This window comes from Spinacia oleracea, chromosome 1 (genome assembly GCF_020520425.1).
Source record: "Spinacia oleracea cultivar Varoflay chromosome 1, BTI_SOV_V1, whole genome shotgun sequence".
NCBI lineage: Eukaryota > Viridiplantae > Streptophyta > Magnoliopsida > Caryophyllales > Amaranthaceae > Spinacia > Spinacia oleracea.
The window spans coordinates 126750454-126773180 of record NC_079487.1 but is presented as its reverse complement, the minus strand read 5'-3'; the positions used below and the strand labels follow the sequence as shown (position 1 = coordinate 126773180).

The window sequence follows — 22727 nt, the reverse complement described above, 5'->3', positions numbered from 1 at the left end:
ATTTATTCAACCCCACCTTCTTAACAATATCTCGGTCTAGCGGTTAAGATTGAAGGTGTTTATCGGTAACGCATAGATTTAAATCCCGTAATATCTTCTCTTCAATTTGTAATTTTATATTTATATGGGCCTTATAGCTCATTTTATACCCGAAAAAGCTGCTAATTATCCAAAATCATACTCCGTATTTTATTTTGTAGAATTGAAGGAATGATTAATTAGTTTTAGGTGTCAGACTGCTGGTTGTGTTAAAACCACTACCAAAAGATATTGATTAAAATATAGTGAACTACTTCGTAGTAGTTATCCATGAAGCATGCATTTATAGATCGAATAAAATGAGTCTCCTAACTGTTAATTCTATTAATTGAAAATCTCAATCCATTTGCAGCATGGGCCAGAATTACTTCATAGCTATAGATCCCCAACATGAATCAGCCTACAAAATCTTGCAACGCAAGTTACAAAAAACCCAAAAGATTCCTTCAGCAGAAATTATTTTCATCAGTATTAAAAAAAAATCTATTCTTCCTTTTTGCAATTGAAGTTCAGAAAATGTTGCAGTATAGTGAGACTCGTATTCACAAGCTGATGGCAGATAAATTAGCCATTTATATTCGATAAATTAGCCATCTACAAAACTTTGCAATATTAAACTGGAAACTATTGATACATTGATAGTTCAGAGCGTCGGTTTTGAGCATTTTCAATTCACACGGTAAACTGGCACTCTCCATAAAGCACTGAAACTGATACAGGCAACAACTTTAATACCTGCAGAAGCTCAAAGTCTACCCAAGTTACTCTTGATTTTTGAAAATGTCCCTGTTTCAGAGAAATATGTACTCTGAGTTCCACTGCCAAGTTGATGTGCGTGAGCCTGCGGATTTGAAAGTTCAATGCCCTGCAGAAAAGGTGCAGAAACTCAACATCAGCAGCAAAAAACTTAAGCATCTCAAAAGAACCTTGCAAATCAAATCTCACAGGGTACCTTACATATTAAAGTTTTCCAATGGTTATACTCGAGAACCATAAAACATCACAACAAGAGATGGTTTACACTTTTACATACATGCTACTCGTATTTAAGAAAAGCAAAGGCTGTACAAACAATCTTTATATAGCCCCCATTGAGGAAAGAATCCTTCTCATATGGGTTTGTGGTACAAGGATGCTCTCTCACCCTGTGAGGATTGATCAAATATGTGCCAAAACCGATAAAAACACATACTTCAGGTGGAAGAGAATGCTTGATGTACACAATGCATTGGTCAAATATGTGCCAAAACCGATAAAAACACATAGGCTAACCTCTTCCTTCCCAAAACGTAACTTAAGGGTGTTACGGGGCTAGGGTCATGGTATATTGGTATGCGAGCCTTATGCATAAACGATTTCCAATTCTGATGTTACCAAAATCCATGAATTGCACCCAGGGGAAAAAAAGCAAAAAAAATAAACAGGTATGAGTATGGAGGATTGATTTTCCCTGTCACATCATCCAACAATTCATTAGCACCTTGTATGCACATAGGACAACAATTCATTAGCACCCAGGGGAAAAAAAGCAAAAAAAATAAACGATTTCCAATTCTGATGTTACCAAAATCCATGAATTGCACCCAGGGGAAAAAAAGCAAAAAAAAATAAACAGGTATGAGTATGGAGGATTGATTGTCCCTGTCACATCATCCAACAATTCATTAGCACCTTGTATGCACATAGGACAACTCCTCCTCGGAGCAAAATATGTTCAAGGTTGATATAAGTATGGATTGAGGAAAATATGGTCATTAGATAGGGCAGAGTGGAGGGAGATAATATATGTCGACGACTCAACATGAACTTTTTTTCCCTCTTTTTTTTTTTGTTTCCTGTTTTCTTTGCAAACTTCTCTCTTTTTTTTGAAACATATTTGCATCTCTTCTTTACACCAACCTATCTTGTTTTCTTGTTCCCTATTTTTCGTACCTCGTTACCCTCGCATTCACTTCCTCATCTATGCGTATTTACTCTCTTTAACATAACCTTTTATTTTCTTACTTCACGCTCCGCAGAAGGTTCCTTATGACGGTTCATGTTAGCCAACCCAATCACATTTTGGAACCAAGGCTTGGTTGAATACATAATTACGTAACACAACTTAAGAATCTATCAAATATTCATTCTATATATTGCTCCAACTTACCCGGTTAAGACTACATTTTATATTTATGATATCAGACACGAGACAGTGTCATAAACTCAAAAATCAATGCTCAATCCTCAGTGTGGAACACATCAGCTTATTTATACATGGTCACCATCATAAGATATCAGAATTGCAACTGATGTTCTAATCTGGACATTCTACATTTCTAAACCATTGGGGTCTTCTAATAGGACTTTAAACATTCTTTTTGGTTGACAAGAGGCAAGAACAGTATCCAAAGTAAATTTATAACAGGGTCTGCCAAGTGCCGACCATTACTAAGGGGGGGGAAGGGCCCCCAACAGAGAAATAGAAACAAAACAAGAATGGTAGTTGGATATGGAAAGCTATCAATTCAGGTGAAAAGTACTATTATAGCATAGACATGCATATCTTCAGGATTTTCAATTGCTTCTTCAAAATATGTTGGTTTTTCCACGTATAATGAATGCAAATCCTGCAAAGATTTGAAGTTTTGGGAGGTATCTCACTACATCAATTTGGTGATAGTGTGATGCTGAGTTCACAAGGACTTTTGGGATCTTGGTAATTGGAAATCTAGAGCCTTTTTCTCTTTGACATGGTTGGCACTTGACTGACTCTGTTATGAAATTTACTTTGGACACTGTTTTTATCAGTTGTCAATAAAAAAGAATTGAGTTTCAAACAGACGCTCCCAAATCCCAAGAGCAGTTAGATAAAGAAGAGCTGCTAATTTAGGTAAATAGTGCTATTACAGCTGGGGCATACATATCTCCAGTGCACCCAACAGATCCACTAGTTCTGAAGTACAGTCCCCGCCACTAGACTAGAGCTTATCAAGATGGCACAACAACCACTATGAGATGTGATGTACACAACTTCTATATAAGACAATTGATGCTGAAGTTTGTAAAGGTGTATTACTATGCCAAAATACAAAGGCGAAAGCATAGTGATTTCCCTTTTCATGAAAAATTCCTAGGGTCATCGGAGTGTTATTACTCATTAACCATCATTTTCCCAACATAAAATCATCCATCCTTGCAAACTTTAAATTTAAAAAAGGAGAAAACAACACAAAACCATACTTCACATTTTGATTGGCCTCCGAGCCTTCAGAGGTCATCCTATAGTAAAGTTGTACGAGCAGTTGTCATAAGAAAATTCAGACAGTTCGTGCAATAATTATAATATGGTACTTTGTCATAAGAAAAATGCAAGCAAGCCTAATAAAATGTCAGACTAAATATCTAGAGACATCAACCTACAAAATAGTCAAAAATCAAGGATAATATTGGATGTCAAAAGGACATTTTATCACATTTCTATAATTGGAAAAATGAGCAAGACGAGGGATATAAGCTAGCATAGAATAACCCACATTCTAGAATTCCCAGCTTTTTAAGCCAAGTAAGAAATTTAGCAAGTATAAGGATAAGTGTAAAGACTTTTGATGGCTAAAGGAATAGAGATTGCGAACACTTACCATAGTACTAACTGCTATTAAGAAGATACTAGGCGCTTCACAAAAACCGAAAAATTGGCTTTACTTTCTAGTTTCTACTCCTTCCCTCCCACAGTGAGTCTCTTATTTGACTTTAAAACAAATATGGAATGCAACATCCAGGGTGAAAAAAGAATTAGGGATCAGGTTTCCACTAAGATTTTGGTCACATGGGAAAGGGGTAATCTGGCTTAGATCAACTAACAAAACTTTAGGACACTGGGATAAGAGAAAGAGAGTTGAGTGAATATACATTCATCAACTAAAGAGAGAAATACAATGGCACAAACTAAAATAAAGGGCGTGTTTGAAGGTATAAATCAAACATAAGGGCAAATATAGTACAAACCTGCAAGGGATAAACAAGGAGGGGAAAAAAGGAACTGGGGGACAAAGGGCGTACTTGAAGGTATAAATCAAACAAAAGATCAAATAGGGTACAAACCTGCACAGGAGTAAATGCCAAACTTGACGTTAACCCTGAGGTAGCACCACTGCTTCCATAGCGCTTCTCCTTGAATCTGAAAAGGACAATGAAGAGATTGTCATGAAAAGACAAGTAAACCTTCCCAACACGGTCTCAAAACAAACTTCCATCCACTTGCACTACTACGAGGGGAATAAGTAACTAGAAGACAGCTTACTTCTTAGCAACTTTTGCTGCAAGCTTGCTCGGACCAGCAGACATGCGTAACTTTCCACTTCCAGCTTGACCAAGCATACCATATCCTTCTCCCAAACCATCACCTAAAAAAGGAAAAAGGAAAATTAAGATACGAAAGGTATTCCAACAAAGAAACTACTGACCAAAAATACGTTGAAATAAAAAATATAAATAAAAACCCTTTTACATTAGAATGTTGAAAGTTTTAAAAACTACATTTGCACGAGAATAATGCAACAAGAAGGATAAAATTATCAATTCTTATCTAATATGAATGTGCAACTGCAACCTCATTAGCATTGCCTAGGTTATTATCTGCTTTCTAAATCAAATCATACCAGGATTCCCTGAATTCTACACAAGGATGTGAATCAAAAAATTTAGGCTTTGCTGCGGTAAAGAGAGAAATTTCACCTAGAGAACTCTCTTCAGGCACACCGAACTGCATCCGGTTAGCCAACTTCCTCATATCTGTGACAGCATATCTGCAAAATAGGACAGGAACACACTAAGAAAAGAATGTACAAGTAGAAAACACCCTCACACTAAAGAGGAACTACTTTACCTTTCCTTCATCTTCCGTAGTCTTCGCCCACCTCTTTTCTTTTTAGGTTCTGAATCAGGCACAGGAAGAGGTTTTGGGATCTTAGGAGGTGGTGGCTCTTGCCACTTCTCGATCTTCTTGCGGATATCTTCACGTAATGTCCTTCCAGTCTTTCCAGTTAAATCTCCTCTCGTTGAATCTACTCGGGCTGCAAGGGTTGTCTTTGCAGCCAAAAGACGGCATGCACGCATTCTCAAAGGAGGGGGCGTACTCTGAAATATCTCTGTCTGCTCAATATAACCAACACGAAATTGAGATGTTGCCGTTGAAAAACCTGCCGTATTCTTCCTTTTGGCCCCAAGAAGCTGAACATTACAAGCAGGCATCTTAGCTAATGAAGACAAACCTCCAGCAGTTCCCATAAGTTTTGCTGCGACAGCACTTCCAACAATTGCTGAAATATTTGGTGCAATATATACCATTCTGCTTTCCACAAAATCAAGGACTTTTTTCCTTGCTGAATCAAGCTCAATTGCACGATCGCAAGCCTCGACAGTCTTCTGTAAAACTTCTTCAGGCAGTGGCTTACCACTGGTAGTGGAAGCAGTGACTGAGACTACCATAATGATAGCAGAAGGCAGAAGCCCTTCCAGATCAACTAGGGTTAAGTCGATTTCATTACCAATCTTCTTCACAACACGAGCGTAGTCAATAGGGTGATGAACAAGAGATTCAAGCTCTGGAAACTTTAGGCGGTACTTGTCACGGATGAAATTGTGGATAATAATAATCTCATTCTCAATATCCACTGACAATGCGTTGCAGTCAACAATCAACTGATACTCAGGATCATCTTCCAAAACTATTCCATGATCAGGAACCTCCGAACCTTTTTGCAATGCATCTTCAACTTTCTGAAAAGTCATGAGCAGATTATTGGTGACTGTATAGCTAAAATCTCAGATATCCACAAGTTTAAACATCCGCTTAACACCCCTGCTTATCCAGGGAGGAACGGCAAACAGAAGGGAAAGGAAGAAGAGACTTAGCAGTCAACAGACCAAATAAAAAGCACAGACTGGAAGCCATGCAAATGAAACTAAAACAATCTTTCACGACAGGACAAAAAACCTATGCATTACATCTAGATAAAATTATGCACAGAATATACAACTGTTGACAGCCGCGTCGTTTTAGAGGCTTGGAACAGAGAATAAGAAACTAATCAACATATCACCATATCAAGAGCTCCTAATGAGCTCCAAGACTCAAATACTCAAATTTAAACATGTAAAAACTAACCTGCATTATATCAGTGTAACGTTGAGACTTTTGTAGTTTGGAAACATTATCAAGATCATCATAATTCAGGGATTCTATGTCAGCTAACTCTCCATCAATATCCTCCTCCATGTTTTCTCCATCCGCATCTTCTTCCACCTGTGAAAGAAACAAACAAAATATCAAATTAGAGAAATACAAACTACTAACAGAATTTCTCCTTTTAATTACTCTCACTATCACCTTCGCATTGTAGTTCAATTTTTAACCCAACTAACTACATAATCATCACACATAAATATATAAAAAATGTAAAGATAACTGGATAAGATCAAACCAAAAGTCATGAACTCACCACGACATCAGCTTCGTTGTCTGATAAGTCATCGAGATCGGCCAAGAAAGAATCGGCTAGAGTTGCCTGGAACAAAAGCAGAAAACTCAGCCAGTACACAAAAGAGGCAAATATGACTGTGCAGTAGGAAAGGTTTAATAGAGAAAACAATAAAGTTCAGTTAATTGATCAAATATATCACAGATATTACTAAAATTTATTATGTTGAGGAAATTGACATCCTATACTATCATGAAAAATATCCACAACACCTCCAGCATGTCCAAATCCCAGAGATAAACCAAATCAACCAGTCAATACAGCATCTAAAATTCTGTCAAATATAGATTCCAGAGATGTAAACTATTCAATATAGCCACTAGCAGACATTCAATCACAACAACTAAAAATCGATACAAATCACTCAAAAATCATTTAAGAAGAACAGCAAGCTAACCAGTGCTTTCAAACATTTACACAAAGTTCGACTTGCTCCCATGTACTACGTAGGCCACATTCCAAGTTTTCACAATATAGATAGCTCACTTTTAATTATTATTTCATATCAACCGCAAAATCAGGAATATGACTTCCCTCTTACTTCATTACCCCTCGAATCCTCGATTGTCTTAAATTGTGCCGTTCACACCATCTATGGTAAATAACCCCTCTTTTTCCCAGAAAAACGCAAAGACGACACAATCTTCAACCAAGAAGCAGATCAAACACATGAAAAACTTAGAATAATAACAAGCTACATTCAAAATAGTGATGTTATACAGGAAGCTAGGTTTTCGATAATTAACACCAAAATGAATGAGGGCTAATTCAATTTTTCTTCACTGGAATTAGTACGAATACACATTAGATATTGAATATTGTATAATTCAATTGCAAAGCAGATTGCATAAGGAAAATGCAAAATTAACACATAAAATCGTAAGACAGAGAAATTGCAGAAGACTAACCATTACGATTAAATTCGGGCAAAATAGCCGAGTAATTTGACGTCTGAAACTGGTAGTGTAGATCAAACCCTAAATTATAAAAAGTAGTTCAAATAGTCAGAAATAAAAGGGAGAATAACAATCTAATTGACAAACGAAGTGAAATAATTCGTGGTTTGACCTAATTCTGGTGAGAGAATGCGACGGAAGACAGCGGTTGGGATGATGCGACACTTCGTGAAGAAGAGGTTGAACTTCTAGCGTTGGTTGTGCACCTGTGTGGTAATGGTTACAGACTTACAGGTTTAGGCGTAACGCTTGTAGGTCGGCTTTGCCACCGTCCTATTGAGCTCGGATGTATTTATCTCCCCGAAATATAAATCACGAATGTTGGAAGGAGTTTCGAACCTATGATTTGATGTTGGTCGGCTATTTTTTTATTTTATTTTATTTTTTTTTGACAAAAGCTAACTAAATAAAATTACGGAAAATTAGAAAAGCAAATAAATCTCGTGATGCTCCAGTTGCAAGATCATAAGCTCGATCCACCCTCTCCCGGTCCACCTTGAGAATGCTGCACCAAGAGAAAACCTTACCAAGGGTCTTGATTTCTGCTAGGGTTCAACGAATCTGCATATCCTGTGAATCCTCCTCCACCAGCATTTGCACCAACTGTTGGGAATCCGTAAGAATTGTAACATTCTCCATACTTGCCTGTCGAGCCCATTTCATACCATAGAGGCAGGCCAAAGCTTCAGCTTGTAAAGAATTGTTACAGTTGGTCGGCTATTCTATATCTATCTATTGTACTCTTTATTTATACTAAATAAATAAAATAGATACTAGAACTGACATGTGTTACTTTTTTATGTAAAAAAATTCCGCCAAAAATCAATTTCCTAAAAAAAATATCTGTTTATTTTATTTTATTTTCTATCCTTTTTTATACACTATTTATGTATGAAAAAATATTAGTTTATACATTATGACAATAATAGATACTACGTAATAATAATTTTGCTAAACTTTTTTTTGTAATATTTTAGTCAAATCGGCATATTAATATGGAAAATAGATTCGCTTGATATGTTGGTCGCATTAACATATTACACATACTTCGTATATAATATGCATACTAAATGAGTATATTCAAAACTCTATAATTATGCAGTAGTTTGGGGATATTCGGTTAAATATTTCGTAAAAAGCTATTCATAATTTGTGCGTGAACGGGATCTAATCTAGTTTTAGGGGGTGTTTGGTTGGACATTTTAGAAAGGATTGGAATGGAGTTAGAATCCATTCCCTCCTTTTTATTGTTTGGTTATGACATTTTGGTATGGAACCTCATACCTAAAGGGTTCTAATTCCACCCCATTCCCATGAAATCTCATACCCACCTCACCCCCTAAGATTCATAATCCATTCCACCCATGATATAAACCCTAACAATAAAAGAGGAAAGAGAAACGACAACTCTACAAGGTTGATGTCGTCGCCTCACCACTTTGGATCTGACCGGCGACTCTCCTTCTCCGACAACCTTGACCGACAACATGTGGATGAATCTCGTTATTTTTTCCGGATATCGATTATTGTTGGCTATTATTGGTGATTTGGTGGAGTATTTTCCATTTTCTTCCTTTTAGATGCATATTCTCAACTATTGAATTTGAATTTTCTTCCTTATTGCTTCCTCTGTTACATAAAGGTCGCTTCTTTCTTTCTTTTGTTCTAAGGGTTTGTTTGACTTCCCCCCCCCCCCCCCCCCTTTTTTGTTGATATTTTGAATTTTGCTTATATATACAAATTTTAGGAGACTTTATTAATTTTTGATCTATAATATACAAAAGATATGCTACAAAAGTAAACCATACATTATAAATATGATATATAATCCATTTCAAAATTAAACCAAACAACTTCAAACTGGTTTGGGAATTTGAATCCATACTCCCATGGTATGAGGTTCCATACCATTCCATTCCAGTAAATTGAACCAAACGGCCCCTTATTCTATTGTCGTGTTTGCGGTAGTGCTTGAGTTAGCATGTAGCATATTGACCTAGTTAAGATATAACTTGTAAAATTTGTAAGTGTTTGGCAAGCTAGCGATTTAGGCAGCGGTTAGTGATTTAGTGGTAGATGTAGCGATTGGGTAAAATATTTGTCAAACGTAAAAATTAGTAGCATTCAATGGTAGCGGGTAGAGTTTGACAAATTTATAGTAACGTTACAAACAATATGCTTATATAGTAGTTTTTTTATTGTATTTTACAATATCAATCGCTACTTTTATCGAACACTCGTACTAGTTAACCGCTACTTTAACATCTAATTGTTATTCGTTACTATTCACCGCTACACTCTAACAGGAGATATGAAAGAACTCTTGAGATCGTTACGGTAAATGACCTTTTGATGTTCCCTCATAAATTCGTGCAATTTTTTAAGATAAAACAAATTCAGATAAGTTCAGACAAAATATGTCGAATAAAACGAAGCCTACGAGTTATCATCATAAGAAATTTAAAACACATGTCTCATGCAATTAGATCTAGTAGACCTGATCAAAAGGTGGGTCGGGTCAAGCCACTCCTAAAAATCAGCTCGTTATGTGGGGTCGGGCCAAAAACCCGCTATTTCGGGCTAAAAGTAGCGGGCTTTTCGGGCAGGGAAAATTCATAACTACAAATGTATTTTTTCGTTGCCCAAGATTCGACAAAAATTCTAAAACCGGGTCGGGTCGGATCGGGCCCAAAAACAACCCTAAAGTTTATGTCCGGCCCCGCTAAGTTTCGGGTCGGGTTAACAGGTTGGGCTTGTATTAATCGGGTCTAAGATTTTGTCACGGGTTTTTGAGCTCGATGCACATACAATGATGCAATACGACTATACGAGTTTAGAGAATTTGGGCTTTATTGCACTGGGCCCCACCTTTTGAATCTAAGGAGAATGAAGTAATGAACATTCCATTATGCCATTAGCGGTAAGAGAACTACCAAGATACTTGTAAGGGAACTACCTTTTTGGAATATGCACATTTGCCACCATTGCTTCCCTTTCAGCAGTAGAAACACCACCAATATAAATGTTACTTTTATCTAGGTTAGCTTCCAATCATGAGGCTTAAGAAAACTAAGTGAAGGAAGCTGACATCATCTGAATTGACTGAATGTCATCCCTTGAGAACATGAGCAAATCATCAGCAAACATCAAGTGAGTGATAGCTAGCTTTTCACATTTGAGGTGGAAATTAAAATCAGGTTGAGCCTGAAGTTGTTGCAAATTCCTTGTGAGGTATTCTATTCCAATTGCAAACATGAATGGAGACATCAGATCCCCCTGTCTCAACCCTTTCTTTGCACTAAAAGGTTTAGTAGGCCTCCCATTAATCAAAATGTTGTAAGACACTGTGGTGATACAAGTAAACACCCATTTTATAAAGCAGTCGGGGAACCCAAGCTCCACCATTATATCCTTAATTAATGACCGATTAATGGAGTCATAAGCCTTTTTCAAGTCCACCTTTAATAAACACCCAAGAGAAACATGAGCCCTGGTGTATCCTCTAATCAGCACTGTAGAGAGGAGAATATTATCTGAAATTTGCCTTTCAGGTATAAACCCATATTGAAATTCACTAGCGACATCACCTATAGCACTATGCATTATGGTGGTAATGTGGTAAGGATTTTAGGCACTAACTTAAACTCCGTATATTATATTGCAGCAAGCTATGGGCCTGAAATTCGTAACTTTGGTAGGGTTAGGCACCTTTGGAACAAGAGTAATAGAAGTACAATTGTAATGAGCCAACAAAGTGTTGTTCTAAACACCTCTAGTACAACCTTATAGACATCAAACTTGATTATGTGCCATATTTATTAACATTTTTAATTTCCTATTTTCTTTCTCCTTGCATTTCTTTTCCTATTTAATGTTTGCCTTATCTTTTATTAATTTTCTTTTTTCTTTCTTTTTAAATACATTCCATGTGAGTGTTGGTTTTCTAAATTCATTCCAGCGATGGTGCTAGTAAGGGTTCAGTGGGTTCAACTGAACCCTTACTAGCTAAAAAAAACATTGTCAGATTTAAAAAATTAACAAAAGGGTCAAGTGACTCAAGTAGTAATAAACGTGCTATATGAGAACAAACAAAAGGGGCACTGCAGTGGGTTTTGCTTTACTAATCATAACAAATGACATGGATCGAATGGCATTAATTCTTCCCTCCGTCCCAGATTAGTTGTTACACTTTTCTTTTTCGTCCGTCCCAGATTAGTTGTTACACTTCTAAATTATAAATGACCCCACAATTATTATATTGTCTCTCTCTTCCCACTAACTTTTTTTGTCCCCACACCCTATCTCATTCAATTAAAAAAATACCCCACTAACTCCTATCACATCTACTTTTTCAATAAAATAACAATTGATAACCAAACAACCACTTATCACCTAAAACTTTGTGTAAAGGTAAGTGTAACGACTATTCTGGGACGGAGGGAGTAAACAATAACTCTACACCTCTCTTTCTCACTTAGACTTCGTCCTATTCGACTTATTTGACTGAACTTATATCATCTGAATTTATTTGAACTTAATTGATCGAACATCTAAACTTATATTAACTTATCTGAATTTATTTTATCTTAACAAAACTTATTTTGTCTGAAAAAACTTATTTGTGGGTGAAATGTGTGGAAAAAACTTTTTTTTTCCTGAACTTATATTATCTGAACTTAACTGAACTTATGTGAACTTAAATGAACTTATATGAACTTATTTTGTCTGAAATAATTCGAAATAAGTCGAACAGAACATAGCCTAACTGTAATCCCACGACTCTAACATGCAAAGCGAAACCCAAGATGCCCAATAGATCGCTTTCAAAATATGAAAACTTGTCGAGTTTAATTGTAATTTTTTAATTAAAGGCAAATTTATCAAAAAACTACCTTATAAAATTTGTTACCTTATAAAAAGAGTTGTAATTAACTACCTTATATAAAAAAAATGTTGTAAGATACTACCTTTTTTCGAATTGTGAATGCTGAATCAAAATTCGGGATTGACTTTGTCATATGTATCTCACGTGTCATTTAATTACCTATTTCCCATGAGATGCCCCGTGAGATGCGCCTAGTAAAGTCAATCCCATAATATTTAATCAATACTTATAATCCCACCAAAGTTAGTATTTTACAACAATTTTTTTATAAGGTAGTTAATTAGAACATTTTTTTTATAAGGTAATTTTTGAAAAATTTGCCTTTTTTAATGTTATTATAATAGAATTTATGCCCCACGAATTATTAGTTGTAATTTGGATTTTGGATTATGAGATTTTATTATATGCGTTCGAGGATTTCGAGCCCTTAAGGAGAAAATCTTGGCACCACCACTGATTCATTCCCTACATCACTTTTTTTCATTTTATTTTCTTTTTTCTTTTTATGTCATAAATTTAAGTATTTTCCTTCCTAGTTTGATGTAATTTAATTTTTTGGGCTATATGACATATTTAATTCAACAAATTTAACATATAATAAAACTAACTTAATAGGAAGAAAAAATATTCTTTCCATCTTTCTTATAACAACATCATATAAATAAGATGAGAGAAAATTTTGTTGCATATGATTTACATCTACGGAGTACTCTGTAAGAAAGTGTACCGTAAAACTACCAAGCGTAACGTACACCGCCTATTATAAGCCAACCATCCGAGCAATGCAAGTCAACGATTGAGGACATGGAGGATGGTAAGGAAATTCCCACTCCCAAGCATAACGCAAATAATAGGGCTCAAAGCTTCAAAGTTGCAACCTCCAAGGTGAGTTCCCACTTCCCACTATCTAAAGATGATTGTGGCCAGGGCGGCCCACACCAAGCCCACTCGGTATCGTGTCTCCCCACAAATTTAAAAATAGGGCCCAGACACGGTCCAAGCCACAGATCGTCATGCTTAAGCTTGCTTTTACTAAAGTTACCGTGTTTTGTCGTATGTTTTTTCAAAAAAATGCGGTCCAAAAGCACAATCATACCTAAGACTGTGCTTTTTTCGTGGCCGTGTCGAGCTAAGCCTTTTTCGGGTCGTGCCCGATGCACATCCATCTTTACCCCCATCTACACCAAACAAACTTGGTTAGTATGGAGTTTACTTGAGTAGGGTATTATTCAATGCAAAATCATAAGATACTCGAATAATTTCCTACTTGCCTACAAAATATTGAAAGTATAGCTTTAATAGTAAAAGAAAAAAAGCTGGCATAAAGATAAAAAGTAGTCATATTCTCAATTCTCCGAGCCTAATTGAGAACCCTATCATTTTAAAATCATATGCTCTTCCTTTAACTTTTCAAAATCAGAGTACATATATTTTTATTTTCTTTCTCCTTAGCTTTGGCAAATTGCAAAAATTGGCTACACCGTACCACACATATACACATATTACTAGTACTCCCTCCGTTTCTTTTTGTTGTATCCGTTTCTTTTTTGGGCGTTTCATAATGTTGTATCCACTTAGAATCTACGGAGTATTCTATTTTTGGACATACATTTTATCCTAAAATACCCTTACATTTCTATCTAATTACCAAAATACCTAAAGATTCTACCCATATTCCCACCTAATTTTTCCCACCCATAATATTTAATCAAATTATTTTCCCAAAAATAATTATTTAATTCATATTACCTTCCCATCACTTTCACTCTCTCTCCTCCCTCATATTTTCACTCTCTCTCTCCCTCCGGATTTCACGTCCCTCCCCTCCCTCCCCTCCCTCTTCTGATTTCATTTTCTCTCTCCTCCCTCAATCTCCGATTCTCCTAACTCAATCTCCTCCCTCAATTTTTTCACTCTCTCTCCTACCTCAATCTTCTCCCTCAATTTTTTCACTCTCTCCTCCCAAAACCTCTCCGCCGCAACCACCACCACCACACCTCCGCCGCCTTTGTGCCTCCACCGCCATCTCTGGAAATAAAACTCTATATTAAAGCTTTAGATGGTGAAATTCGACCATAAAAATTCTAGATCTAGAGTTTTCATGGTCGAATTTGACTTCTAAATCTTCAAAATCTTGTATTCATGGTAAAATTGTTGATTTTTATTTTATTTTGTTGATTTTTTAGGTTCGAATTTGGGTTCGAGTTTTGTGTTTTTTGGGTTTGAATTTCTTGGTTCGCGTTCTTGTTTTTTGGGTTCGATTTCTCGAATTTCTGGGTTCGAATTGTTGACTTTTTTTGTTCGATTTTGATTGGGTTTTTGTTGATTTTTGGGTTGATATTTTTGTTGATTTTCCGGGTTGATTTTTCGAATTTTCTGGGTTGAGTTTTCGATTTTTTCTGGGTTTTTGTTCTTGAGTTTTCGAGTTTTCTGGGTTTTTGTTCTTGAGTTTTTGATTTTTTGTTGATATTTTTGTTCGAATTTCCGGGTTGTTGTTCTTGAGTTTTCGAATTTTCTGGGTTTTTGTTCTTGAGTTTTTGACTTTTTGTTTTTGTTCGAATTTCTGGGTTGAGTTATGTTGATTTTTCTAGGTTGATTTTTCTTGATTTCCTGGGTTGATTTTTCTTGATTTCCTGGGTTGATTTTTCTTGATTTTTGTTCGAATTGATTTTCTGGGTTGATTTTTCTTGATTTTCTGGGTTGATTTTTTGTTGATTTTTGTTTGAATTTTTTTGATTTTTTTTTTATTTTTGTTCGAAATTTCTGGGTCGATTTTTTGTTCATATTTTAGTTCGAATTTTCCGGTATATAAATCCTTTGAGTAAATCTGATTTGTTTTAGTAATAATAATAAATATCTCCATTGTTTTCTCTCTCCTTCTTTTATTCCAATCACTTACACACAATCATTTATCTTACACTCAATCATTACACTTATACCCATACAAACCAAGATTCTATTTTTCTTAAAAACCCAACTTGATTCCATATGGATACAACATTTAAAAATGGAGGGAGTACTACACGAACTAAGAAGCATTTAATAATACTCCGTAGTAAACTTCTTTCTAATTCTAGTTGCAATATTTTGAGTTTCATATAACTCAATATATAATATGGCTATTTTTAATAACTAGTTATTGGACCGTGCGCTAGCGCGCACGATCCCCCAAGGTATAAAAAAATTATTTCGTAAAAGGACTTTTACAAATTTATGGTGAACTCTAGGAAAACAAAGCTAAAGCTCGATTTGCTCGTAATTGATAAAATGTGATTATAAATACGTTTACAAGAGGTTTCATTTATATTTTAACATTCCACGTGCAATTTTAAGCTCTCCAAAATTGTTATTGTAGTATTACACATGAAACATTAGCAACGTGGTTAGGTAGAAAATGGAAGGGGGAGCATCTCATAGAAAAGCAAAGACAAAAAAGAATGGTGAAAATAGACATTATTGATAAGAATAAGACAAAAGAAAAACAAAGAAGGAAATTAGGGGTATGTAAGTAATTGCACTATTGGGTGAATAGTAATAGAAGTTCAAGGCTTTATAAGTGTTAGGATTCATACTTAAAGAAAAGAACTACGGCTATCTAGTTATGCAAGGATTATAAGATTTGACACAATGTATATGTTCAAAATATCAACTATTATACATTTTGCAAATACCTTTAACAAATGAGAGATGTATTCGTAATGATGCGTACTATTCACCCGATTTCACTTATTTTTCATGAACTTATTTTATCTGAACTTAATTTAGTTAGTTACACCTGAATAATCCTTAATAGTTAGAAATAAGGTGAACATAACCGAGTTTGAATTTAATTATAAGTCTATGTAATTGAAATGATGTATTGCCAAAATTGTCAATCGAGAAAATGAAAGGGGATTTTTATTCGACGCCCTGTTCCGTTAATAACGCCCTAATTTATTACGTTAAAGTACGATTCTACCCTTTAAATTCAAATTCACCCCCCCTCCTTCATGAGCCTTCTCCTTCTCTGCTCTCTCTCTCCCTTCCTCCTGCCGGCTATAAACATCTCCGCCGCCCTCAACGCCGCCCCATCTCCGCCGCCCCATCTCTGATCCTTACCTGGCGCACGAAATTTGCATATGTTCCATGGACCTGGCGCACGGAATTTGCGCCAGGTCCATGGAACTGGCGCAAATTCCGTGCGCCAGGTACATGTGAACGGTGCAAATCTTGTGCGCCAGAAATGAATAATTTTTTTTTTTTTTTTAAAAAAAACACCATTTTTACCTCCTCCATTGAAGCTTACGAGCTTTCCGGGAGCGATTTCCCGGGACAACTTCCTCGACTATAAACACCGCCGCAACTCTCACACGAATTATGAAGATACTAACGTTTTCCAGAATTTCAGTTTTCCGGCGAATTATGAAGAAACATGTATGAATATCAGTTTTCCGGCGAATTATAAAAGGGGTAAAAAAATTCTCGCCGGAATTTCATTTTTCCGACGATTTTCCGGCAGCCAGATCGGTGGGGAGGGGGGGAGGGGAGAGAGGTGAGGGAAAGGTGAGGTGAGAAGGGTAAAAAAATGAAAGGGAGGGGTAAAAAAATATAAGGGTAGTTTTGTACTTTCGCTATAAATAGTAGGGCGATTTTAGCGTGGGCGGGCGTCGAATAACGATACACAAATGAAAACGTTACTAAAGTATAAAGAGGAAGTATTGAAGTAAAAATATACGGAGTATTCACACATCACCAAAGGACCGAAATTGTGCGCCGAATTACATCTTGGCCCCTTATTATTTCTTTCATTTTTTGGCCTTCCTTAATCACCCTGATTTAGTGAAGGGTTTTACGGAGGAGTACAGAAAAGAGTGTGAAAAGGGTTTCAAAACGAAGAAAAAATCCCCCAAAAAAGGAAAAAAGATTTTAAAAATTTATTCTAATTAATATTCCTATAAATTGATAGATGGCTGAAGAGGGTATAGCTGTTTCTTCTGGCACAGATTTACCAGTGAAGAGACCTAGGGAAGAAGAAGAAAACATGAGTGAGAAAATCGGGAATGGAGCTTCTTCTATTTCAATGGAGGCTGAAGATAAGCCTAATTCTATCTCAACAATTATTCCTGGCTGGTTTTCTGAGATTAGCCCAATGTGGCCTGGTTTGTTTCTTTAATCCAAAACAAATATTTCTGCTTTGATTTTATTGTTTTTAATTATTTTTTCCCTTCGATTTTCTGATATATATTGACTGGATGCTAATTTTTTATTGGGTTTTAGCTTTTATATTTGATTTGTTGTTGTAATTGGAAAACTTTTCTGGGTTTTGGATGTTTTCTTGTAAGTTGTAATTGAAAGCTTTTCTGGGGTTTCGATGTTAATTATAACTTGAAAACTTTTCTGGGGTTTCGATGTTTAAAATGTTTTTTTAACATAAATCTATTTTTTTGGGTGTTATTCGCGCTATACATGTGATGTGTTTTGGCTAATATTAGTAAATTTTAGGGTTTTGGGCAAATTTCTAAATTTAATCGGATACCCACTGAGCCACTGAGGTAATCATTGTTCCATGTGTGTGGTGCTACTGCTCTGAATGAACTTGCCATGAATATGATATTAAGCTACTGTACTTGTGCTAATTATTTTGCCAATCATATCACGTGTTTAAAGCACATAAGGAGTACCAATAATTGCACCTTCTTTTTGAAAGGGCTTTTTCACTATAAGTTTTGATCACAGGTGTTTTCTGTATCCTGACAATTTGCTTTTGTTGAGTTGAGTATGTTTACATTCATGAATCTGATATTATTTTGGTCGTTGCTTGATTTTATGAATGTCATTTCGCCATGTCCGAGTTCTATTATAGCTTCTTTGTCAATCACTTTACCGTTTTCTAAGTTATTTTAGTTAATTCACTCGTATAGTGTTCTTGACTTCTGTAGTGTTTGATTTGTGTATTTTATTAGATGGCGATATACAACTATACGAGTATATACATTAAGTTGCTGATTTCTTGGCGATAATTATTAGCATGAATTTTAAAAATAAGTCAACATAACGATTGCGAGTCACTAATTATGACTGGGATTTGTATGGATGTACTGGTTCAGAAAGCTAAAATGGGTTCTTTGTTTATTGGATTTGAAGTAAATGTTTAGTTTTGGAGAAATAGGCAGTTTGAAAGCCTGTTTACCCTTACAGCTTGTTTCAAGGGAGTGTACAAATGGAGCTGAAATGTTTCCCTCTTCTATGTCATATTCCCTCTTTTGCAATTTGTTTTTATCGAATTATGAAGAAGATTTGGAGCCTGTTCTATGCAAGTAAACAGAGCCCTGATGATGTTCCTGTACAATCTGAAACAGGTGAAGCACATTCTCTGAAAGTAGAGAAAATTCTGTTCCAGGGGAAGTCAAAGTATCAGGACGTGACTGTCTTTCAGGTACTTTAAGTATATGACTTCATTTAACTTATTAGTCTAGTAAATTATCCGGTTATTAACTTATTTGTGTCTATGTTATTGCAGTCATCGACCTATGGGAAAGTTCTTATTTTAGATGGGGTAATTCAACTCACTGAGAGGGATGAGTGTGCATACCAAGAGATGATCAGTCACCTCCCACTTTGCTCCATTCAAAACCCCAAAAAGGTTTCTTTCTTTCTCACTAACCCCCATGCCCTGATTCTTGAAGCCGGACAATAATTTGTTTCATCTTCATTGTTTTCGAGTTCATTCTTTCATATCTTATTGACGGATCTTGTGTTCTCATGAAGACATCAATTGTTGATCAATTTGTTTGCCAATTGCCATTGTAATTTAATTTACATAGTTTTGCTCTATCTGTGATTCTGTGAGTTGTATTGGCATAGAAAAAGGCAAATAGAAATTGAAAATTTCAGCTCATTTGGATTTTTTTGGTATCTGAAAACTGAAAAGGCCTTTTACTTCTATCTTCTCCCTATGCCTTATTGGCTTATTCCATAGGGAAAAAAACTTAATGGAGTCTTTTAATCATCTAGGTATTGGGGAATGCTTAAACTCCGCCCTTGTCTTTTCCTTTTTCTTTGACTTACATGCACGTGTGTAAAGGTCCTTGAGAAGAACATGTTGGAAACCAGGATTTGTTGAATTGAATGCTAGGAGTTCCTACTCTTATGACATTTGATTTCTTTTTTTACTTACATATATATGATTTTTGTCAGACTACAACCTGTTGACACAAAGTCAATAACCGTGGCATGATCTCATGTAGTTGCTCGGAAGAGAATTATTTAGGTTCATTGTTTTAAGGTTTAATCAAAATCAAAAGGCTACCTTTTGGCTTGTCAATTTTCCTGTGGGGGAAGGATGTTGTTGAGGCTGGGCATACTGTTTTCCCTTGCTAACAAATTTGTTGAAAGCCCATTATGCTGATTCTTTGTTTACCTTGTAGGTTCTGGTCATTGGAGGAGGAGATGGAGGTGTCCTGCGTGAAGTAGCTCGCCATTCATCAGTGGAGCTTATAGATATTTGTGAAATTGATGAGATGGTTGTAACGGTAAGTAGCCGAGGCTGATTTGTTGCTACTGTGTTTTCTCTTAATAAAGAACATAAATTTCAATCTCTTGGAGTTTAGAAGTTATGCAATTTGATTTTCTTATCTTCCATCCATGTTTGTTATCATGGTTTTATTTTTTGTAATTGCAGGTATCTAAAGAGTTTTTCCCTGAGGTAGCTGTCGGATATGACGACCCACGGGTAAAATTGCATATTGGTGATGGTATGACTCGTTTATCCCTTCTCATCTCCTCTTGACTTTCATGACTTTATGTTATCTTCTTTTTCTTTATGTGTGTGTTGAGGGAGTAGTATTTCTATCAAGATTTATCTTTTCTTTCTCACCACATCTTTTATCCCCGGTCTCCACAAATGGTATTGACTAATGAGATATTTGATTTGTAGGAGTTGCATTTTTAAAGGCGGCTCCAGAGGGGACTTATGATGCGGTCATTGTGGATTCGTCTGATCCAATAGGTTTCTCCTCTATCTTTTTTCTCAGTTCCCCAAGTTTAGATGTGATTAACTGTTGTTCATTTCAGTCCTTAAATCTTGCTTCGGATGTTGACCAGGTCCAGCACAAGAGCTCTTTGAGAAGCCCTTTTTTGAATCAGTTGCAAAGGCACTGCGACCAGGAGGTGTCGTGTGCACCCAGGCTGAAAGTATATGGCTTCACATGCATATTATTGAAGATATTGTTGCAAACTGCCGTCAGATTTTTAAGGGGTCTGTGAACTATGCATGGACTACTGTTCCTACATATCCGAGGCATGTTCTCTCACCCTTGTTTCTCTTTTCCACCAAGCACCCAAAAACATATACGGATTAATTGATTGATTAGTTTGTAGGCTAGTTTACTTGAATCGAACATCTGATATTGTGTGTGCCTTTTCCTTCTGTTTTCCCCAGTTCTGTACTTGTGCACGGTTTACTAGACATTGTTATTGAATCTTAACATAATTTTGAAATTTCAGTGGGGTGATTGGCTTCATGCTTTGTTCCACTGAGGGGCCAGAAGTTGATTTTAGGCATCCGGTGAACCCTATTGATAAAACTGAAGGTGATGGAAATACAGAGAGACCTTTGAAATTCTACAACTCAGAGGTAGGTTTACTCTTGTTCTTTTCTCCTCTACTTACCATTGCTATTTATTCGTTCTCCATTAAAATCTAATATCTACTTTTCTTGTTCGGTTGCAGCTTCATTCAGCTGCTTTCTGTCTGCCCTCTTTTGCGAAGAGGGTCATTGATGCAAAATCCAAGTAATCTTGGTCTGCCGTGAAGACCTTGTTTCTATTGAATGGGAAGATTTCATTTGGGATCGAGCAGAGAATAAATTCATCCTTTTTTTGTTTCCGACATTCCAGGCAGACAATTTTTTTCTAGTCATTAGATTATGCAGTATGGCAGTATTTGTTGAAATTTCTTTCCCTTTAAACAAAGCTGAGAAAACTCACGGGAACCAATTTGTTAGCTTGTTTCACCTGTACTTTTATAAATGATAAAAGGTGTCGTGACCAATGAGCTTTTTAGTGTCAAATTAAGATCCTTGGTAGTAAACCAGTGACCTTTGAAGTGCTGAATATGGAATATGGAATATGGTATGGTGGTGACAGGTAGAGGAACTCCCTAAGCATCACTGATTTTTGGTGTTAAATCTGAAATTATTTTGAAGTAGCCTAATCAGAAAACTTCAGAAATTGTTCCATGTATTTCCTCATCGTCGCATCAAACAAAAACATACCAACCACTCTTTAGTTCTTAGACAAAAACCAATTGCAAGAAATTAATCTCTATTCTGTAAATAAATTAATTTGTCGTTAATGTAAATTTTGCTTATGGTATACAAAAGGGAACATGTATAAGAAAAGGGAATAATCGTCAAGGGAATAAAATTAAGATAGTGAAAGAATTAATAACTCAAGTTTTAGTCGGCAAAAAAATTGCGCCGTAGTGTATTTTTTTTTTTAAAGTCCAATTTCGTACCCTCTATTCCCAAATTTTTAGATTCGTCACTAATAGGCCGTACATCTTCTTGTTGCTTTGCATCTTAATTGGAGTCTTGCACTATCGTGAGTAGGTGCAGAGCGACGGTGCGTCCATATATATGCTCCAAACTCACTTGGTTTCTAATAACACGACTGTGCATATATTGTCTCCTGAATTGCGTTCCTTCTCCTTTGGGCCATGACTTGCTACTTTGGGTCCATCTTAGCATTGGGCCTTTAGACCGGGTTGGAGTTTTCTTCTTCTAAGGAGCTCCAAATATTATAGTTGTGATGAATAACTTGGGATGACGAGGGGAGGAAACCGAGGGTATCAGGGTTAATCCTGATTCCTGATCCTTCGAACTAGGGACTTGTTCCTTTTGGATTAGTGGGTTTCTATTTTCGTTACGTCACTTTGATTGACATGGAAATACGGGGGATATGAGCTCTCCTTATAAAATAAGTAAAGAAAGAAGATATACTCAAAATGCAAACTGAACAACTAAAGTACTCTAATATACACGTAAATTCAGTTCAAATTGCCCTAATTATGTGCAAATAACAAGCACATCAAACAATTGAGAGTACCTTATATAATACCGCTAAAATCAATATACAATTAACTTTTTCACGTGACAACCCTATAAATATACAGAGTAACTCTTATTTGTAAAAAACAAATGAGGTATGCTACTGGCTCGAATTTTCTTCCCCATTTATAATTTATACTTCCTTTGTTCTTATTTACATGACACATTTGAGTTTTTGACACTATACAAAAAAACTCATTTGACTTCATTTTGTGGTTTATACATAAGGCAAAACATAG

The 22727-nt window shown here is 36.0% G+C and overlaps 3 protein-coding genes across 3 annotated transcripts; 1 reads left to right on the top strand and 2 right to left on the bottom strand.

Annotated features, from left to right (window-relative positions):
• Positions 1-484: 484 nt before the first annotated feature.
• LOC110782930 (U4/U6 small nuclear ribonucleoprotein Prp31 homolog) lies at positions 485-7854 on the bottom strand. Its single transcript, XM_021987204.2, has 9 exons — positions 7629-7854; positions 7469-7537; positions 6522-6587; positions 6188-6325; positions 4907-5799; positions 4756-4826; positions 4322-4424; positions 4123-4198; positions 485-904 (listed from the first exon to the last, which is right to left on the bottom strand). Exons 2-9 carry the CDS (start codon positions 7469-7471, stop codon positions 785-787), a joined length of 1470 nt encoding a protein of 489 aa, XP_021842896.1. The 5' UTR covers positions 7472-7537; positions 7629-7854; the 3' UTR covers positions 485-784.
• A 2731-nt stretch (positions 7855-10585) lies between these two features.
• On the bottom strand, positions 10586-11119 carry LOC130465666 (secreted RxLR effector protein 78-like). The gene has a single exon (XM_056834519.1). It carries the CDS (start codon positions 11117-11119, stop codon positions 10586-10588), a length of 534 nt encoding a protein of 177 aa, XP_056690497.1.
• A 6077-nt stretch (positions 11120-17196) lies between these two features.
• On the top strand, positions 17197-21434 carry LOC110782929 (spermidine synthase). Its single transcript, XM_021987203.2, has 9 exons — positions 17197-17539; positions 18740-18816; positions 18901-19023; positions 19808-19912; positions 20062-20134; positions 20317-20388; positions 20484-20679; positions 20886-21015; positions 21111-21434. The coding sequence occupies exons 1-9, from the start codon at positions 17347-17349 to the stop codon at positions 21174-21176; spliced, it is 1035 nt and encodes a 344-aa protein (XP_021842895.1). The 5' UTR covers positions 17197-17346; the 3' UTR covers positions 21177-21434.
• The last annotated feature ends 1293 nt before the right edge of the window (positions 21435-22727 follow it).